The sequence below is a fragment of the Plasmodium vinckei genome (genome assembly GCF_900681995.1).
Source record: "Plasmodium vinckei vinckei genome assembly, chromosome: PVVCY_08".
Classification (NCBI taxonomy): Eukaryota; Apicomplexa; class Aconoidasida; order Haemosporida; family Plasmodiidae; genus Plasmodium; species Plasmodium vinckei.
This window is the reverse complement of record NC_051300.1, coordinates 1,180,451-1,197,767: the sequence shown is the minus strand read 5'-3', so window position 1 is coordinate 1,197,767 and position 17,317 is coordinate 1,180,451. Positions and strand designations below refer to the sequence as shown.

Genomic DNA, 17,317 nt, shown 5'->3' with positions numbered 1-17,317 from the left:
CAATAAATATAATATTAATAATCCCATAATTCTCGCTAAAAATAATATGCTTATATTATAAACTAATTGATATGCTATTATAAAATATTCAATACGTAATTTATTTTAGGTTATATGTGCCAACATGAACCTAAAATAGTAACTCATACTGTTTGTTTTTAAACTTTATAACTATCAACCATTAGTTACGTTAATATTATAAAAGTCCTAATTTAAAAACAAATGGGATGATAATAACTACTTTCAGTCTTTTTTATAATTTTAAATAAGATTTAGCAATTATTTATATATTAAATAGTTCATATGCGTGAAATAGAACAGTGTATATATTTTTAAAGTCTCTTTATATATCATGGTTTGTTTAAGATTTAATTATATTGAATATGTTATATTCTGTCTTTTATATGTTTTTAAACTTATATAAGGATAGATAATTTATATCAGTATAAATTATAACTTTAACATAAATGGAAAGTATTGAAATGAAACAAGTGAATATTATATATATTTACAATTTATATATTTAATATATATATATATATATATATCTATAGTGTGCTTTTTATACATTACTAAAAATGTTAGAAGAATAAAATATACATTATAGACATTGCTATATTGTTGAATCTTGATCGATATTTTATGAATCTCTATATTATTATATATTAGTAGTTTTTTTAATTAATGTTACAAACACACATATGAATATGGATATATATATTGTAATGTAGAGGAATATTCAAAATTAGTTTTATTATTACAGTTTATTTGGTATAATATAATTTAAATCAAAATAATAGTGATACAAATAAAGAAACATACTGTGTTACTCATGGTTCAACATAGCTATGGGTTAACACGCCTTATATAATATATAATAAGGGTTCTTATATATAGTTAGACAAAATTAGAAATATATTATAAAATGTGAAGTTATAATATTGCCACATGTAATATATACAATCGAATTCGATGAAGGTATTGTAACTTATGTAAAATATATTATTCGACCCCTTTCATATTAATGGCTATGTCCTTTTTGTGGTGCGTATTTAGACATAATATTGAGATAAAACATACGGGGATAGACAAATATTTAATCAACATTCACAGACAAAAATATTATCAAACTATAAAAAATTATATTATAATATACTCCGAACACTAACTCAAAACGCAGATACAGTGAACAAAACAATAACCCATAATGCATAACCTTGACCCATAAAACATAAACACCTCGATATCAAGAATATTACAATTAAAAACTAAATAATTTTTATGTATTCATATATATTTCTTAATTTTACAACTTTATGTTTCATTATTTATTTGTATTTTTTTTAATCATTTTTATATAAACAATAAATATTTGTGAATAACTTAAAATATTTTGGCTAATTGTACATATAACATATAATAATATTTCCTATAAATTCACACTTTTTTATTATTCTTCAATTCGCGGGGTATATTTTCGTATTTTACTTAATGAGTTTTTAAATGTTGCAAAGTGATATTTATAAAACTTAATTATTATTGTGTAGTATTACAAAAAAGAGAACAAAATTATAGGTTGAGATTTACAAAGTAATACACAAAAATATATTAATAAAATAAATCTACAACATCATACTCAAATTTGAGTATTTAAAGCCAAATTTTATATAAAATAATAAAGAAAATATAAGTTATAAGGCATAATATACATTAAAATGCAAAACTATTTATTTTATAAACATGCATATCGAATATAAACATATATATATAATATATAGTTATACGCATACAAGTAATAAATACTATGATTATACCAAATGAATAAATCGTATTTCAATTATTAATTATTTTTCGGAATATTTTCACGAATTATATACAATAATGTAAATAAGCAAAATATTTTCCATGTAAATAAGTTTATGAGTCTTCTATTAACAATTTATAATAAATAAATTGTATTTATTATAACATTTATGTAATCAATTATAAACTTAAAATATTGACATATAAATATAGAAATGGAGAGCCTAATCATATATCTAACCATAATAAGTAATCAAACCACAACACCATGGAACTGGCTTGTACACTTTATCACTTAAATGGGTGTAATAATCAACACATTCATCTTTATCATAATCAAAATCGTTATTATTATTGTTATTTAATTGGGTTTCTCGTTGAGATTCTATAACATTTTTTTTGTTACTTCTGTTTATTTTTTTGATAGCACGAATTATTCTACTTCTTAAGTCAGATGTCTTAGATCGATCATTCTAGAAATAAATATAATAATATATATGTCACATGTAAGTAGCCACTATTATATAATTTTCTATATACTAGTTTATATTTTGTTTTGACAACATTCTGTTCCGAGCAATCTATTGATACAGCCAAAATGACATACAAAACGATACAAACTAAACTAAATATCCTTTTATTCGTTTTTTTATTTATAAAAAGTTTTTCCACAAAGCAATACGCTTTAAATAATATATGATTTATTCTTTTTATCTTCCTTTTTATATATTATTGTTGTAAAATAATAATGCTATTATTTAATATTAAATTATTAGCAATATTCTCTTATACAATTTGTATAAGGTTGATTAATATAAACAAATTATTTGATATTTATGAAAGTATATTATAATAGAATTGTATGCTACTGCTATTTTAAACCATCCAAAAAAATATAATCCTGCAATTATAAGTTAACAATGTTTAATATTTTATTTTTACTTTAATATAAATAATAAAAAAAATAAATAATATATTTAAATGTATAAAAATGTATATATTTGTTCTGAATATTTTTGTTTAACTACACAGTTATATTTAATATAACAAAATTAATTTTAATATTTAAAATTTAAATAAAATAATGCACTAATTTATATGTATGTCTCATCATATAAATATATAATAACTACTATCATCAGAGATATGATATACAATTTCGAAAAATTATATTTATGTTTTTTTCAAATAACAATCAATACTTGTACATAATGCATTATTTTAATTATAAGAAAATAAGTTTGTACAATAGATTTAATCTAAATTTATTTTTGCATGTTTTTATTTTAAATTATTTATTTTCTATAGGTAAAAACAACCGTTTTTTCTATTACATATAAATAAAATATATGCATGTGATTCCATATACAATGAGACGTATTATAAATTTTAAATTGAGTTTAATCAATTATAAAAATATAAAACTTACGTATTCATAATGTTATATATTAAAAATATCGTTTATATAATATAATTAAAAATATTTATTTTAAATATTATAATAATAACGAAATTATAAATCATAAAATTTTTGATATTCATTATTTATGAAATTTTCTTCTACTGAAGTCGTTTTATGATTAAATTATTTAAATAAAAAATATATTAAAGTTATAAATCTGATAAAATCATAAATTTTGCTATTTAAATAATAATTTGTATTTTTTTAAAATAAATATTTGTTTTTTATGCTTTATTGGAGAAAATTATTTGCTTCTACTTTAATAATATTTATGCTATTTTTCGAGCTATTAATTTTTAATTAAAAAAAATACTAATATAAATTATAATATTTTCTTTTTAAAGTTCAAAATGAATAAATTTTATATTCAAACCGCTTTATTTATTTTAAGCATTTTCGCATATGCAAATAATGGAGCCCTTGCAGCTGAACCTGCTCCAGGAGAAGATACAAAACAGCATATAAAAGATCAACCATTAAGTCGTCATTCTACGTAAGAAAATGCAACAAAATATACATATTACATATTTCATTATGACCATATTAAATATCCACTTGTACAACAATGTTATAATATAAATACAATAACTTTATTTTTGTAAACATTAAAAATATGTTTATTTTTATCAATGACAGTTCAGAAGAACTATATGAAAAAGTCAAGTACTTATCATGTCGCGGTCGCAAACATACACAAGCGATCGAACTTATGAACGATGCTGTAAAACAGTTAGAATACTATGCTACAACCAAAGATGGTTATAAACCATATTTACAAAATCCTACTGATAGTTTATCTTATTACATAAAAAAATTTGACAACGAGACAAATATTCTAAAAGCTCATTTAAATATTTATGATTCCAATCAGGTATCAATTAACGAACAATGTTAAATTTATTAGCCAAATTAAAAATTATTATAATTTATATACATATATTTCTCTTTGTTTCCATTAGTATAATGCCATAATAAACAGGATATGGAATCCATTGGCTTCCAATATTTTCAATAAAGGCCATGTTACAAGTATACAAAACATAATAAATTAGTCAAATTAACATATTATTGTTACTATTTATTCGATATCTTGTGATTTATTATTGCCATCGTTATATGACACTATTTATTGCTTATCATATCTTCAAATTCATAATATTTTATTTTACATAATGCAAAATTATTTTTTTTGAATAGTTGGCCATGTGTACAATCCAAATTTAATGATGATTCGCCAAGATTACAAAAAAGATTCTAAAGGCTATCAGAAATATTTTTATGCTTTAATTTCAAAGACTGAAGTAAGGAAACCTTTCCTTTTCTGTTTCATTATAAATCGTATTTCTCATATTATTCACAATAATTTATTCAATATATTTTTATTAATTTTGTAGATATCAAAAGACAAAACTATAATTGCCATGACTTCAGTAAATGTAAATGATAGCGTCCGTTCCGGTATAGAATATAAAAACCCAATATTAGAACGTGCAAATTCATTCATAACTAAATTAATAATTACCAATGAGATTACAGATGAAAAATATAAAATAATACATGTGAACTTAGCTGGATACCTCATTGAAAAAAAAGGCGATGCTCTTGAAATCACCTATATCGAATCTGTAAGCGATATACAAATTTTAATAATATAATAATTTATTTCACAATTGTTAAAAAAAATACTGTTTTAACAAAATATACATATTTATAATATATGCTATATTTTGAAAAATTTTAACGTTTTACATATTTATCCATTTATGTTTTTTTCTTAGATTCAGGGACATTCTTCCTTTTAACAAAAATGCAGTATTGGAAAAGCTTTAGATTATTTTTTCCTTCATATATATTTTTCAGCATCATAATATTAGAAGATTTATGCTAATAATACAATTTATTTTCATACATAATGGTTGCTTTAAATTAACATCATAGAGTGTTTTTTTATTATAAGAATATTTCTTTGTGTATAGTTTGTTTATGTTGTTTAATGTTAGGCTATATTATATGCATTAATTTTGTGAATATTTAAATATAAATATGATTATTTATGACAGTCCTTTCATAAAATAATGACTGCCCTTTCTTTACCTGCATATTTAGACTTTTAAAATTCATATCGATGTTAAACATACGGGGTTTCATATATATTTAATCAACATTTATATACAAATAAATATGATCAAATTATAAAGAAATTAAATTACAATAAACACCGAACCCTAAATCAAACATAGATCCCATAGAACAACACTATAACTCATAGCACATAATCCTGATCCAAAACAAAACCAAAAATGTAAAGCATAGAGAAAAACTGATTATTAAGCATTTTATTTACTATTTTATTCCTAATTGTCTTTTCTCTTAATTAACAGCATTCCTCAGACATAATTTAATGTATTTTATATAATAGTGCTAATATATTTTTAAGAAGTTTATTTTTTGGATATTATATATAACCCACATTTTTATGAAAAAATATAGCATAGTGTTTTTATGGCTATAATATATAGACAAATATTAAATAATAAAATGTATTAAACACATTTGTTTTTTCATGCCTTGACAATTTAAAATACTACGAAAGGCAACCCTTAAGGACCCTATCTTATATACATTTTAAGAATATTTAAAATATAAATTCCGATTTTTTTGCTCTGTTATTTGGATCGTTTTTATTTTGTTAATGTATTTTAAATATAGTAGATATATTGATTTAATTTTTATAATAACCTAAATTATAAACACGTAAAATGAAAAAATTCGCCTTTTAAATATGTTTGTAAAGTTTACGGTTAAAATTATAACATAACTTTTAGAAATATGTTATTAATTGTATACAATAATTTTAAGGTAAATAAAGTGTTTATTACTTGAAATGCAAAAAATGTAAATATTTTTATGTATTTTCATATAATGCATAATTAATGTCATAAATCATTAACAGCTGTAAAGTTTTATATCTATTAATAGCATTTCTTATATGGGACCATTACATATTATACTTGTTTAATTAAAAAATTATATTAATAATAATAAATATATTTTTTATACCAACTTAAATATATTTGTTATTGTATCGAAGTAAAAATTAAAAAAATTTTTTGGTGATCGTTTTTTCGCTGCATTTATAAATAAATATGCTATACATATTGTTTTTCTCGCTGTTCTTTTTTAAGTAAAAGCATTATATAATTAATTATTCATTATAAAAAATAATATATGATAATTAATTATATATTTTAAATATATATATTTTCTTATACCATATTTTAATTACCAAAATTAAGAAAATTAAATAGCAAAATAAAATATCGAAAAAGAAACAATATATAATAATTTGTATTTATTTTATTATATCAATTGGAGTTTTATCGGATTGCATGAAATTATAGAAAAAATTCCGAAAATAAAATAAAGAACTATAATTATACATTTTTCCATTTCTTGTAATTTGTTTATGATTTTATATATTATTATAATATATATCCAATTTTATTAATATTATTTGATACTAATATAATATGTATGTATAGTTTGCATATATAAATTTGTATAAAGCCATAATACGATTTGGTATTATATATTTGTTTGTGTTAATAATCTATATACATATATTTGAAAAGTAAAGTTTTAATTATATATTTTTTTTAGTTGCAATATGGATGGTTATATTCCATAATATTGATGATGGAAGAAATTGAATTAAATAATGATGAATTAAAAAATCCTACAGTATGTAAATTAGATGGAGATCCTAAGATAGGTTGGTTACGTAATAAAAATGGTTTACTTTTAAAAACATATGGATGGCTAGTTAAAAATGCTATAGGAATTATATTGTTAATACATGGATACAAAGGTCATGCTCGATTAAATTATATGAAAATTAATTTAAAAATGCCAAATGGAAGTGAAGATTTAGTAGTAGACAATGATAATTACTATATTTACAAAGATAGTTGGATTGAAAAATTTAATCAAAGTGGTTATTCAGTATATGGAATAGATTTGCAAGGACATGGTGAATCACAAGCACAGAGAAATGTAAGAGGCGATTTTAGTTCTTTAGATGATCTAGCTGATGATGTATTACAATATATGAATCAAATTCAAGATGAAATTTCAAATGATAATCAAACATATGACAAATCTCATGATATTGTAACAACTAATAAAAAAAGACTGCCTATATATATTATTGGGTATTCTATGGGAGGAAATATTGCTTTAAGAATACTACAATTATTAAATAAAGAAAAAGGAAATAACATTAATACTGAAGAGCCAAATAACTATAAAAAATGTAACATCATGTTAGACAATTCTACTGATATTAATGAAATTGACAATGATATATATGGCATGCATAATTATAATGATTATGGTTCCTATAATTCCTATGCTATTGCTAGTGATAAAGATGAAAGATGCTATAATGATTTAGATAAATTAAATATTAAAGGTTGCGTGTCGTTATCTGGTATGGTGAGATTAAAAACATTATTGAATTCTGGAAATAAATCATTTAAGTATTTTTATTTACCTCTAGCAAACTTACTGTCTTTTATCTTACCTAATAAACGAATTTTTTCAAAATCAGCTTATAACAAATCAGATTATGTTTCTAATGTATATAAGCATGATAAATTTATAAACACTAATGGAATAAGATTTAAATGTATGTCTGAACTTATAAAAGCAACACTCAAATTGGATTGTAATATTGATTATTTACCAAAAGATATTCCTTTATTATTTATACATTCAACAGACGATACTGTTTGTTCTTGTAAAGGATCGGTTTTGTTTTATGATAAAGTAAATGTTAATAAAAAAGAGCTACATATTGTTAATGGTATGAATCATGCTATAACGATTAGACCAGGAAATGAAGATATTTTAGAAAAAATTATTGATTGGATTTATGATTTAAGAATGAATGATGAAGACGAATTAGAAAATGGATAAGAAAATTAAATATAAAATATGCGTTGTTAATAATGTTTATATTAAATGTTGTTTTGGATTTTTATAAACATAAATATAACGTTTTCAATTAATTTTTTAAGTCAAAACAAGAAAAGATAATAACAAATATATTATATCTTTTTAAATTATATATATGTTCTTTTTTTTTTCACAATATTTTTTTAAATTAAATTTGTATATAATGACTTTAGTTGCAATTTGAAGGTGTATATATAAATATTAATTTGTGAATTAATATGAATTAAAATTAATTATGTAATAACTTACTTATAATTAGATTTTGTGTTCTTATAATTAATAAAAGACTAATTAAAATAATAATCATTTATTATTTGATGCTTCTTTATATGTAATACAATTTTAAGAGGAAAAAACGAAGAGTCAAATTTAGTATTATAATATCATTTTTAAAATAAATGATGTTGAATCAATTTAAATTGGATAAGTATTATTACGTAAATTTGTGGAAAAACATTATTAAGATGTGTATATATGTTCTTTATATAATAGAACTACTTAGTGAATATATGTATTTCACATGAAAAATAGACAACCAACTTCTTAAAATAACAATATTACTACTTTGTGTATGTAATATAGGTACATTTATAATGTATTTATATTAGTTTTGTTGTGTAGATGTTATTTCATTCACTCTGGTTGATATAAATGTATTTTGTAAAATTGTCAATAATAGAACAAACATAAAAATCAATTATAAGACATAATATATATTAAAATGCAAAACAATATATATTATAAATATACATATAAAATATAAACAACCAGTACTATTTATAATAACTAAATTCATGAAATTATATATTAATATTTTCGAGGTATAGGATTATAATGAATTATATATATCATTATATGCTCATTTATGAATATTTTTGTTTAACAAAACCCCTTGTTTATACGCCCCACTTTTTAATTTAAATTATAGTTCCCCCGATAAAACTACAATAATCATTTTATATATGAAGTTATAATCAGATTCATTTTGAGTAATTTGTATACTCTATAATATGGGCGAATTAATACGCATATTTTATAATTTAATGAAATAAACCTGTATATATTTTAATATACAATTATAATGCAGATACACAAACTATAAATCATGATTCGACAGATCGACGTTATTTATAACGCAATAAAGATTTATGAAATCGTTTTTCATAATGTCTAAAAAATAATATATTAATATAAAAGTATATTATAATAAATTATTTCATTTCCATAAAAAATTCACTTTTTTTTTATTTCATTATTTTATGTTGTTGTTAAAATTTTAGTTTATATTAAATAGAAATAATTTTGCACATTTTTATTTATTTGCCATAAAGATATAATATTAAGCTGTCATTCATCAATTAATAAGATTATGGTTGATACATATTATACTTTAAAACAGTTAAAACGTGCATATTATGGTATATGTAACTCAACATAACCCTAAACCCTCCATGTAAAAATGGTCATAAACAAATTATATAGTATTTTTTCCTTAAAATATAATAAAAACTGTTTTTTATATTTTCATATAATTTTTAAGTAATTAAATTAATTTATATAAAGCAATAAAAATATAACCATAACTCAAAGCATAGGTTCCATAGTACCGAACCATCATCCAAAATACGAGTTTCCCAAAATGAGACTCTAAACCTGAACCCTGCTAATATATTTTTAAGAAGTTTATTTTTGGGATATTCTATATAACCCACATTTTTATGAAAAAATATAACATAATGTTTTTATGGTTCAAGTTATATCATAAATTTTAGCAATATGTTATTAATTGTATACAATAATTTTAAGGTAAATAAAATGTTTATTACTTGAAATGAAAAAAATGTAAATATTTTTATGCATTTTCATATAATGCATAATTAATGTCATAATAATTAACAGTTGTAAAGTATTATGTTTATTAGTAGCATTTTTTGCTAGGAGATTATTTTACTCATTATAATTAAAAAATTATATTAATAATATATACAATTTATTATTTATATCAACTTAAATATACTTGTTATTGTATCGAAATAAAAAAAAAAAATTTTTGGGTTGTCGTTTTTTTTCGTTCTTTTTGTAAATAAGTATGCTATGTATATTTTATTTTCTCATTATTATTTTCTAAGTAATAGCATTATGTAAATCATTATTTATTAATAAAAAAATAATATATACCAATTAGATATTTTAAATATATATTTTTTCTTATATCATACTTTAACTATCGAAATTAAAAGAATTAAATACCAAAATAAAATATCGAAAAAGAAACAATATATAATAATTTGTATTTATTTTATTATATCAATTGGAGTTTCATCTGATTGCATGAAATGATAGAAAAAATTCCGAAAATAAAATAAAGAACTATAATCATATATTTTTTTCATTTCTTGTAATTTGTTTATGATTTGTTCTATTATTATAATATACATGCAATGCTATTAATATTATCTGGTATTAATGTAATATATATGTAAAGTTTGTATCATCCTATAATATGATTTAGTATTATATATTTGTTTGTGTTAATAATCTATGTACATATATTTGAAAAATGATATTTTAATTATATATATATATAGTAAATATATACATTTTATGCAAAAACCAAAAACATTCATTATTTAAAATACCTTATTAAAAGGAAAAGTGATATAAATATATATGTTTTTAGTTGTATCATGGATTATTATATTCCATAATAATGGTGACGGAAAAAGTTAAATTGAATAATGATGAATTAAGGAATAAAACATGTAATTTAGATGGCGACCCTAAGGTAGGTTGGTTACGTAATAAAAATGGTTTACTTTTAAAAACATATGGATGGTTAGTTAATAATGCTATAGGAAATATATTGTTAATACATGGATACAAAGCTCATACTCGATTAATTTTTATGAAAACAAATTTGAAAACGCCAATTAACAATGAAAACTTAGTAATAAACAGTAATAATTGCTATATTTATAAAGATAGTTGGATTGAAAAATTTAATCAATGTGGTTATTCAGTATATGGAATAGATTTGCAAGGACATGGGGAATCACAAGCATTGAATAATTTAAGAGGCGATATTAATTGCTTTGATGACATAGTTGATGACGTAATACAATATATGTATCAGATTCAAGATAATACATCAAATGATAATCAAAAGGGTGATAAATATCATAATACAGTAAAAAATAAAAAAAAAAAACTTCCTATGTATATTATTGGGCATTCGATGGGAGGAAATATTGCTTTAAGAATATTACAATTATTAGGGGAAGAAAAAGAATATAGAATTAAGGCGCAGAGCTCAAATAACTACAAAAATTATAACATCATGCTAAACAATTCTACTAATATTAATGAAAATGCCAATGGTGTGGTAAAAGATATGATTAATGATAAATATAATATGAGTAATGGGAATTTATTTACCAATTCTAATGGTTATGGTTCCTATAATTCATATGCTAGCACATCGACTAAGACAAATAGTATTGCTAGTGATAAAGATGAAGGATGCTATAATTATTTAGATAATTTAAATATTAAATGTTGCATATCTTTATCTGGTATGATAAGATTAAAAACAACATGGAATGCTGGAAACATTTCATTCAAGTATTTGTACTTACCTATAATAAACTTCCTGTCTCTTGCCGCACCTGAGAAACGAATTTCGTCATCAGGTTATAAAAAGTCCGACCATGTTACTAATATATATAAGCATGATATACTTCGAATTGATAGTGGAGCGAAATTTAAATGTCTGTATGAACTTGTAAAAGCAACGACCACATTGAATTGTAATATTAATTATATGCCAAAAGATATTCCTTTATTATTTGTGCATTCAATAGATGATAATGTTTGCTGTTATAATGGGTCGCTTTTGTTTTATGATAAAGTAAATGTTAATAAAAAAGAGCTACATATTGTTAATGGTATGAATCATGCTATAACATTAGAACCAGGAAATGAATACATTTTAAAATTAGTTATCGATTGGATTTGTAATTTAAGAACGAATGATGAAGATGAATAAAATGAAAAAGACAATGAGATCTAAAATATACGTTAATCATGCTTATATTAATTATTGTTTTATATTTTTATAAACATAAATGTAACCTTTTCGATGGATTTTAAGTCAAAACAAAAAATGATAATAATAAATATATTATATCTTTTTGCATTATATATATATATTCTTTGTTGTTTAAATTTGTTTTTAATTTTTTTTTAAATTAAATTTGTGTATAATGATTTTAGTTGCAGTTTGAATGGATATATAAATATTAATTTGTGAATTAATATGAATTAAAATTAATTATGTAATAACTTATTTATAATTAGATTTTGTGTTCTTATAATTAATAAAAGACTAATTAAAATAATAATCATTTATTATTTGATGCTTCTTTATATGTAATACAACTTAAGAGGAAAAAACGAAGAGTCAAATTTAGTATTATAATATCATTTTTAAAATAAATGATGTTGAATCAATTTAAATTGGATAAGTATTATTACGTAAATTTGTGGAAAACCATTCTTTAGATGTGTATATATGTTCTTTATATAATAGAACTACTTAATGAATATATGTATTTCACATGAAAAATAGGCAACCGATTTCTTAAACTAATAAGATTATTACTTTGTATATATAATATGGATTCATTTATAATGCATTTATATTAATTTGGTGTGTCGATATCATTCTATTTACTGTGTTTGAAACAAATATATTTGTAAAATTGTCAATAATAAAAAAACAAACAAGTCAGTTATAAAATAGAATATGCATTAAGAATGAAAAATTATATGTATACAAATAATAAATACTATGATTGTAGCAAATGGATCAATCTTATTTCAGTTATTAATTATTTTCGGAATATTCTTTCACAAACTATGTACTATAAATAAAAATAAGTAACGGAATAATTCATATAAATATATATATATATATTAAAGGTTATGAAAAATTGTTATGTGACCTCTTTCATATTAATGGATATGGCTTTTTGTTGTTGCATATTTGGATTCCATTTTTCGGTTAAACATATAGAAATGATATACATATTTAATTACTATCCAAAGACCAATAAATATTATCAAATAATAAATTAATAAAAGCATAACCTAACGCCTAAACACACTCGAACTCCTTACCGACTTAAGAAGCATCACTGTAAGAAATAAAATATATTTCAAACAATAGCCACTTAACACTCTAATAGTATGTAACACATATTAATAAAATTAATTTATGTTTATGCCTCTTTAAATTGTCATCACAAAACAAAAAATGATGTTTTGTGAAAGTTTGATATGAATATAATTTGTTCACTCTTTTTAATATAATGACACATTTATTATATATCATTGTGTTAACACTATAAATGCATCTATTATAATTTATGAAATTTTTTTTCAGTATGCCCCCTCCTTTATACTAACATTTTTTATTTACAAATTTAGGCTTAATTTAATGATTAAAAATTAGATATATAATCAAATAAATCAAGGAAAGAGAAAAAAGAAAACCCTTGGTTACACTTCACTATTGGAAAGTTATAATTAAAAAATAAAGATATATTTTATGCATAAATATCATGATATGTTTTACAATTTATGTTCATTATTTTTTTGTATTATTTGGTTTTTTTGTGTTTTAATTTTTTATTTTATATTTATATATTTGATTTATTACATAAAAATATTTTTTATATTGCTCATTAATTTGAAAAAAGGTATATGCATCTACTAAACAATACACATTTTTATTGACTTACACATCATATTATCAAATTTTATATTAAAGTTAAATATTTTCTATACCCTTACTTTGTATTTTAAATGATCATCTTGCTATAGGTGACACACATATGGTAGAAAATAAATTGGTCTTGTTTGATGTGTGGAGAAATAAGGGGATTTATCCCATAAATATGAAATTTTAGTTCTTATTTTATCTTAATAAAAATAAGATCAAAGGCTTGTATATCCATAATGCAACTTATAAAAATATTATATATAATTAAAACAATTTTTTTAGATCTTATAATACTTTGCAATAAGATCATATCAAGTTTGAAATTTATTATTTATGGTAACTTAAATTTTTTTATTTCTATGTAATGAGCCCATTTAAAAAATTGATCTAATTAACTAGATCAATTTTTCCAAATTAAATAATTAAGGCTGTGCAAATTTATCTTAAATAATTTTGTATTTATTATTTAAATAATATTTAAATTTATTTTTTAAGTAATTATTTTTTTATTTTCAAATAAATATTTTTTATTATTTTATTGAAACTCTCTTTTCAATATTAATTTACATACAACTTTTTTAGTTACAACTTTTTTAGTTTCAACTTTTTTAGTTTCAACTTTTTTGTTTTTGTTTTTTGTTTCCAATTTTTTTGTTTGTGTTTTTTGTTCTCATTTTTTAGTTTTAATTTTTTTGTTTTTGTTTTTTATTTACCAAAACTAAAATGAATAAAGGACACTTTCGGTTATTTTTTTTTGCTTTAAGCTTGTTTATGTATGCAAGCAATCAAGCCCTTGCCAATGAGGCTTCTTTAGTCAATGATAATATAAACAATCCTGTTCAAACAAAGGCTAATCCAGAAGATGATAAGCCTGATAAAGCCAATAAAAATCTTAAAAATTCGGATTCATCCAACGAGGGTCAAACATTCTCATCTATAATCTTATCTATTTTACAATGTTTTGCTTGTGGTGCTCCTAAACCCAAAAAAAACGGTCAAAACATGCAGGTTCGAGGAAAAAGTACTCCAGAAAATGATATGCCAAAAAAAACTACTCCAGAAAATGATATGCCAAAAAAGCCTATTATAGACAATAATGCTAGGTAAGAAAATATGAAAAAAAAATATACATATCCATATGCTATATACAAATTATATATATATATTCGTGCAAATATACACTTGAATAATGTTTTATAAATACATTTTTCTTCTTTTTTTTCCCAAATTAAAAATTGTCTCATTTCGATTAATGATAGGCTCGATATGTCACATCAAAATAACAACCACCGCCTATTATGTAGAGACCCTGAAGAAATTGAAAAAGTGACAAAACTTATGAACGAAGCTACAGCTATTTTACAGAAAGAATTTACATCTGATAATTATAACCTAGCTCGTTTTACTGAGGGAGGTGCACGCCTATTTAGAAAACAAAAAGATACTATGGATATTGGAAAATTGTGCATTTCAATCGAAAAACCCGATAAGGTATGAACTAGCATACATATTTTTTATCTTATAAAATTAAATTAAATTAAATAAAAAAAGTATTATTATACCATTGACATACTATATTTTTTGTTTTCATTAGTATGGTGAAATAAAAGACACAATATGGAATCCCAATGGTTTCCTAAATATGGATCCCAGTTTTCTCACTGGTAAATAAACAAAATCAAATAATAAATCAACAATTATTCAATTTAATATATTGTTATCATTCAATATATTCCGAATTTTAATATTATCAAATTTTTATTATATTATTTATCTTTCATTTGTAATATTTTAATTTGTGTGTATGAAAATTATAATTTTTCAGGACAAGTTGTTCGTGTATATAATCCAAATTTAGTGATGATACAACAATGCTATACAAGTGGTGGTCAAAATTCCGTAAAATATTTCCATTATTTGGCCCAAAAAATTGAAGTAAGCAATCTATTTCGATCTTCAATTCATAAGTATGGTTTTTCATATATTGCATCGTAATATAAACATTATATGTTTTCTTTTTATTTTTCAGGTATCAAAAGACAAAACTATAATGATATATTTATCAACACATTCGGCTGATGTTAATGATAGCATGGAAGAAAATATGTATACTCTCTTAGATATTGCATATTCATTAGAACCTGGCTGTAATTATGAAGAAGAGTTTAAAAAAAATTATGTTAACTTATCCGCATATGAAATTAATAAAGACGACAAAAAAGTTGACATTGTCTATTTAGACTCGGTAAGAAATATAAAAATTTGAATAACAAATAGTTTTATTTCATCATTCATTAAACATGCATGCTTTCTCTATAAATAGATATATTTATAGCATTTATTCATTTACAAACAATTGACTTATTTATCCATTTTTTATTTTCTTTCGCAGATTTATGATGACGAGATCCTAGCTCCCCTTTATGATTTTAAAAGAGTCCGATCAAGAAAAATTATCCAACTTGTGAACTTAAAAGAAAAACTCACCAGAGAAAAAAGATATATTCCAAACAGCAAATTTTTATTGGATTAATTTAATTTTATAAATTTTATTAGCTTTTTTTATACATTATTTTTATTTTAAATTATTATACAAATCTATTGTTTTCTTTTTAAGAAAGTTTGTTTTGTATATAATTGGTTTATGTATTTTTATATTAAAAATGCATTTATTAAATTTTGTGGGCACGCAAATGGAAGTATTATAATTTATGAATGATCTTTCTTATGGTCATCTTTTTATGTTAAAAATACATAAGTTCATACATTTTTTTTTATTAATTATATTTTTTTGATTATTCTCATAAAACTCAACATCTTTGTTAAAAATTAAATCTTTTAAATATAAAAATACTAAATACCAACCATACCATCATACCACCTATTAATAATTCCCTTGTCCTTTTTTCGTTCTCTTAAATATTGTCTTTCAACGAATTTTCAAAACTCAAAAATTAATACGATATAAAACGCTAAAAGATATACATATTTCTTTTTTACAAATAATTATATCTTTTGACAAAAAAAAGGTACATTTAAATCACAATCTTGTAAAATATTTACCATATATTCCCACACTAATTATGTATATAGCCTTAATAAACATTTCCTATATTATACAATAAGATGTGCCAACAGAACATTCCTGTAATAGAAAAATAAGGATGCCCTTAATGGGATGCATATAATTAGCCAAACACAATAAATACTCATAAAGCATATTAATATAGACACTATATATATGCCCTATAATG

General features: G+C 21.5%; 5 protein-coding genes across 5 annotated transcripts; 4 read left to right on the top strand and 1 right to left on the bottom strand.

Annotated features, from left to right (window-relative positions):
- Window positions 1-2,039: 2,039 nt before the first annotated feature.
- Window positions 2,040-2,688, bottom strand: PVVCY_0803470 (fam-c protein; the record flags this gene model as incomplete). The annotated part of the gene is made up of 2 exons (XM_037634282.1): window positions 2,040-2,276; window positions 2,686-2,688. The coding sequence occupies 2 exons, from the start codon at window positions 2,686-2,688 to the stop codon at window positions 2,040-2,042; spliced, it is 240 nt and encodes a 79-aa protein (XP_037490395.1).
- A 927-nt stretch (window positions 2,689-3,615) lies between these two features.
- PVVCY_0803460 (fam-a protein) lies at window positions 3,616-5,067 on the top strand (the record flags this gene model as incomplete). The annotated part of the gene is made up of 6 exons (XM_037634281.1): window positions 3,616-3,758; window positions 3,902-4,136; window positions 4,225-4,294; window positions 4,463-4,566; window positions 4,660-4,890; window positions 5,044-5,067. The coding sequence occupies 6 exons, from the start codon at window positions 3,616-3,618 to the stop codon at window positions 5,065-5,067; spliced, it is 807 nt and encodes a 268-aa protein (XP_037490394.1).
- A 1,891-nt stretch (window positions 5,068-6,958) lies between these two features.
- On the top strand, window positions 6,959-8,242 carry PVVCY_0803450 (lysophospholipase, putative; the record flags this gene model as incomplete). Its single annotated transcript, XM_037634280.1, has 1 exon — window positions 6,959-8,242. One exon carries the CDS (start codon window positions 6,959-6,961, stop codon window positions 8,240-8,242), a length of 1,284 nt encoding a protein of 427 aa, XP_037490393.1.
- A 2,749-nt stretch (window positions 8,243-10,991) lies between these two features.
- PVVCY_0803440 (lysophospholipase, putative) lies at window positions 10,992-12,326 on the top strand (the record flags this gene model as incomplete). Its single annotated transcript, XM_037634279.1, has 1 exon — window positions 10,992-12,326. The coding sequence occupies one exon, from the start codon at window positions 10,992-10,994 to the stop codon at window positions 12,324-12,326; it is 1,335 nt and encodes a 444-aa protein (XP_037490392.1).
- Window positions 12,327-14,786: 2,460 nt separating this feature from the next.
- On the top strand, window positions 14,787-16,596 carry PVVCY_0803430 (fam-a protein; the record flags this gene model as incomplete). Its single annotated transcript, XM_037634278.1, has 6 exons — window positions 14,787-15,166; window positions 15,323-15,554; window positions 15,658-15,727; window positions 15,889-15,998; window positions 16,093-16,308; window positions 16,456-16,596. The coding sequence occupies 6 exons, from the start codon at window positions 14,787-14,789 to the stop codon at window positions 16,594-16,596; spliced, it is 1,149 nt and encodes a 382-aa protein (XP_037490391.1).
- Between the last annotated feature and the right edge of the window lie 721 nt (window positions 16,597-17,317).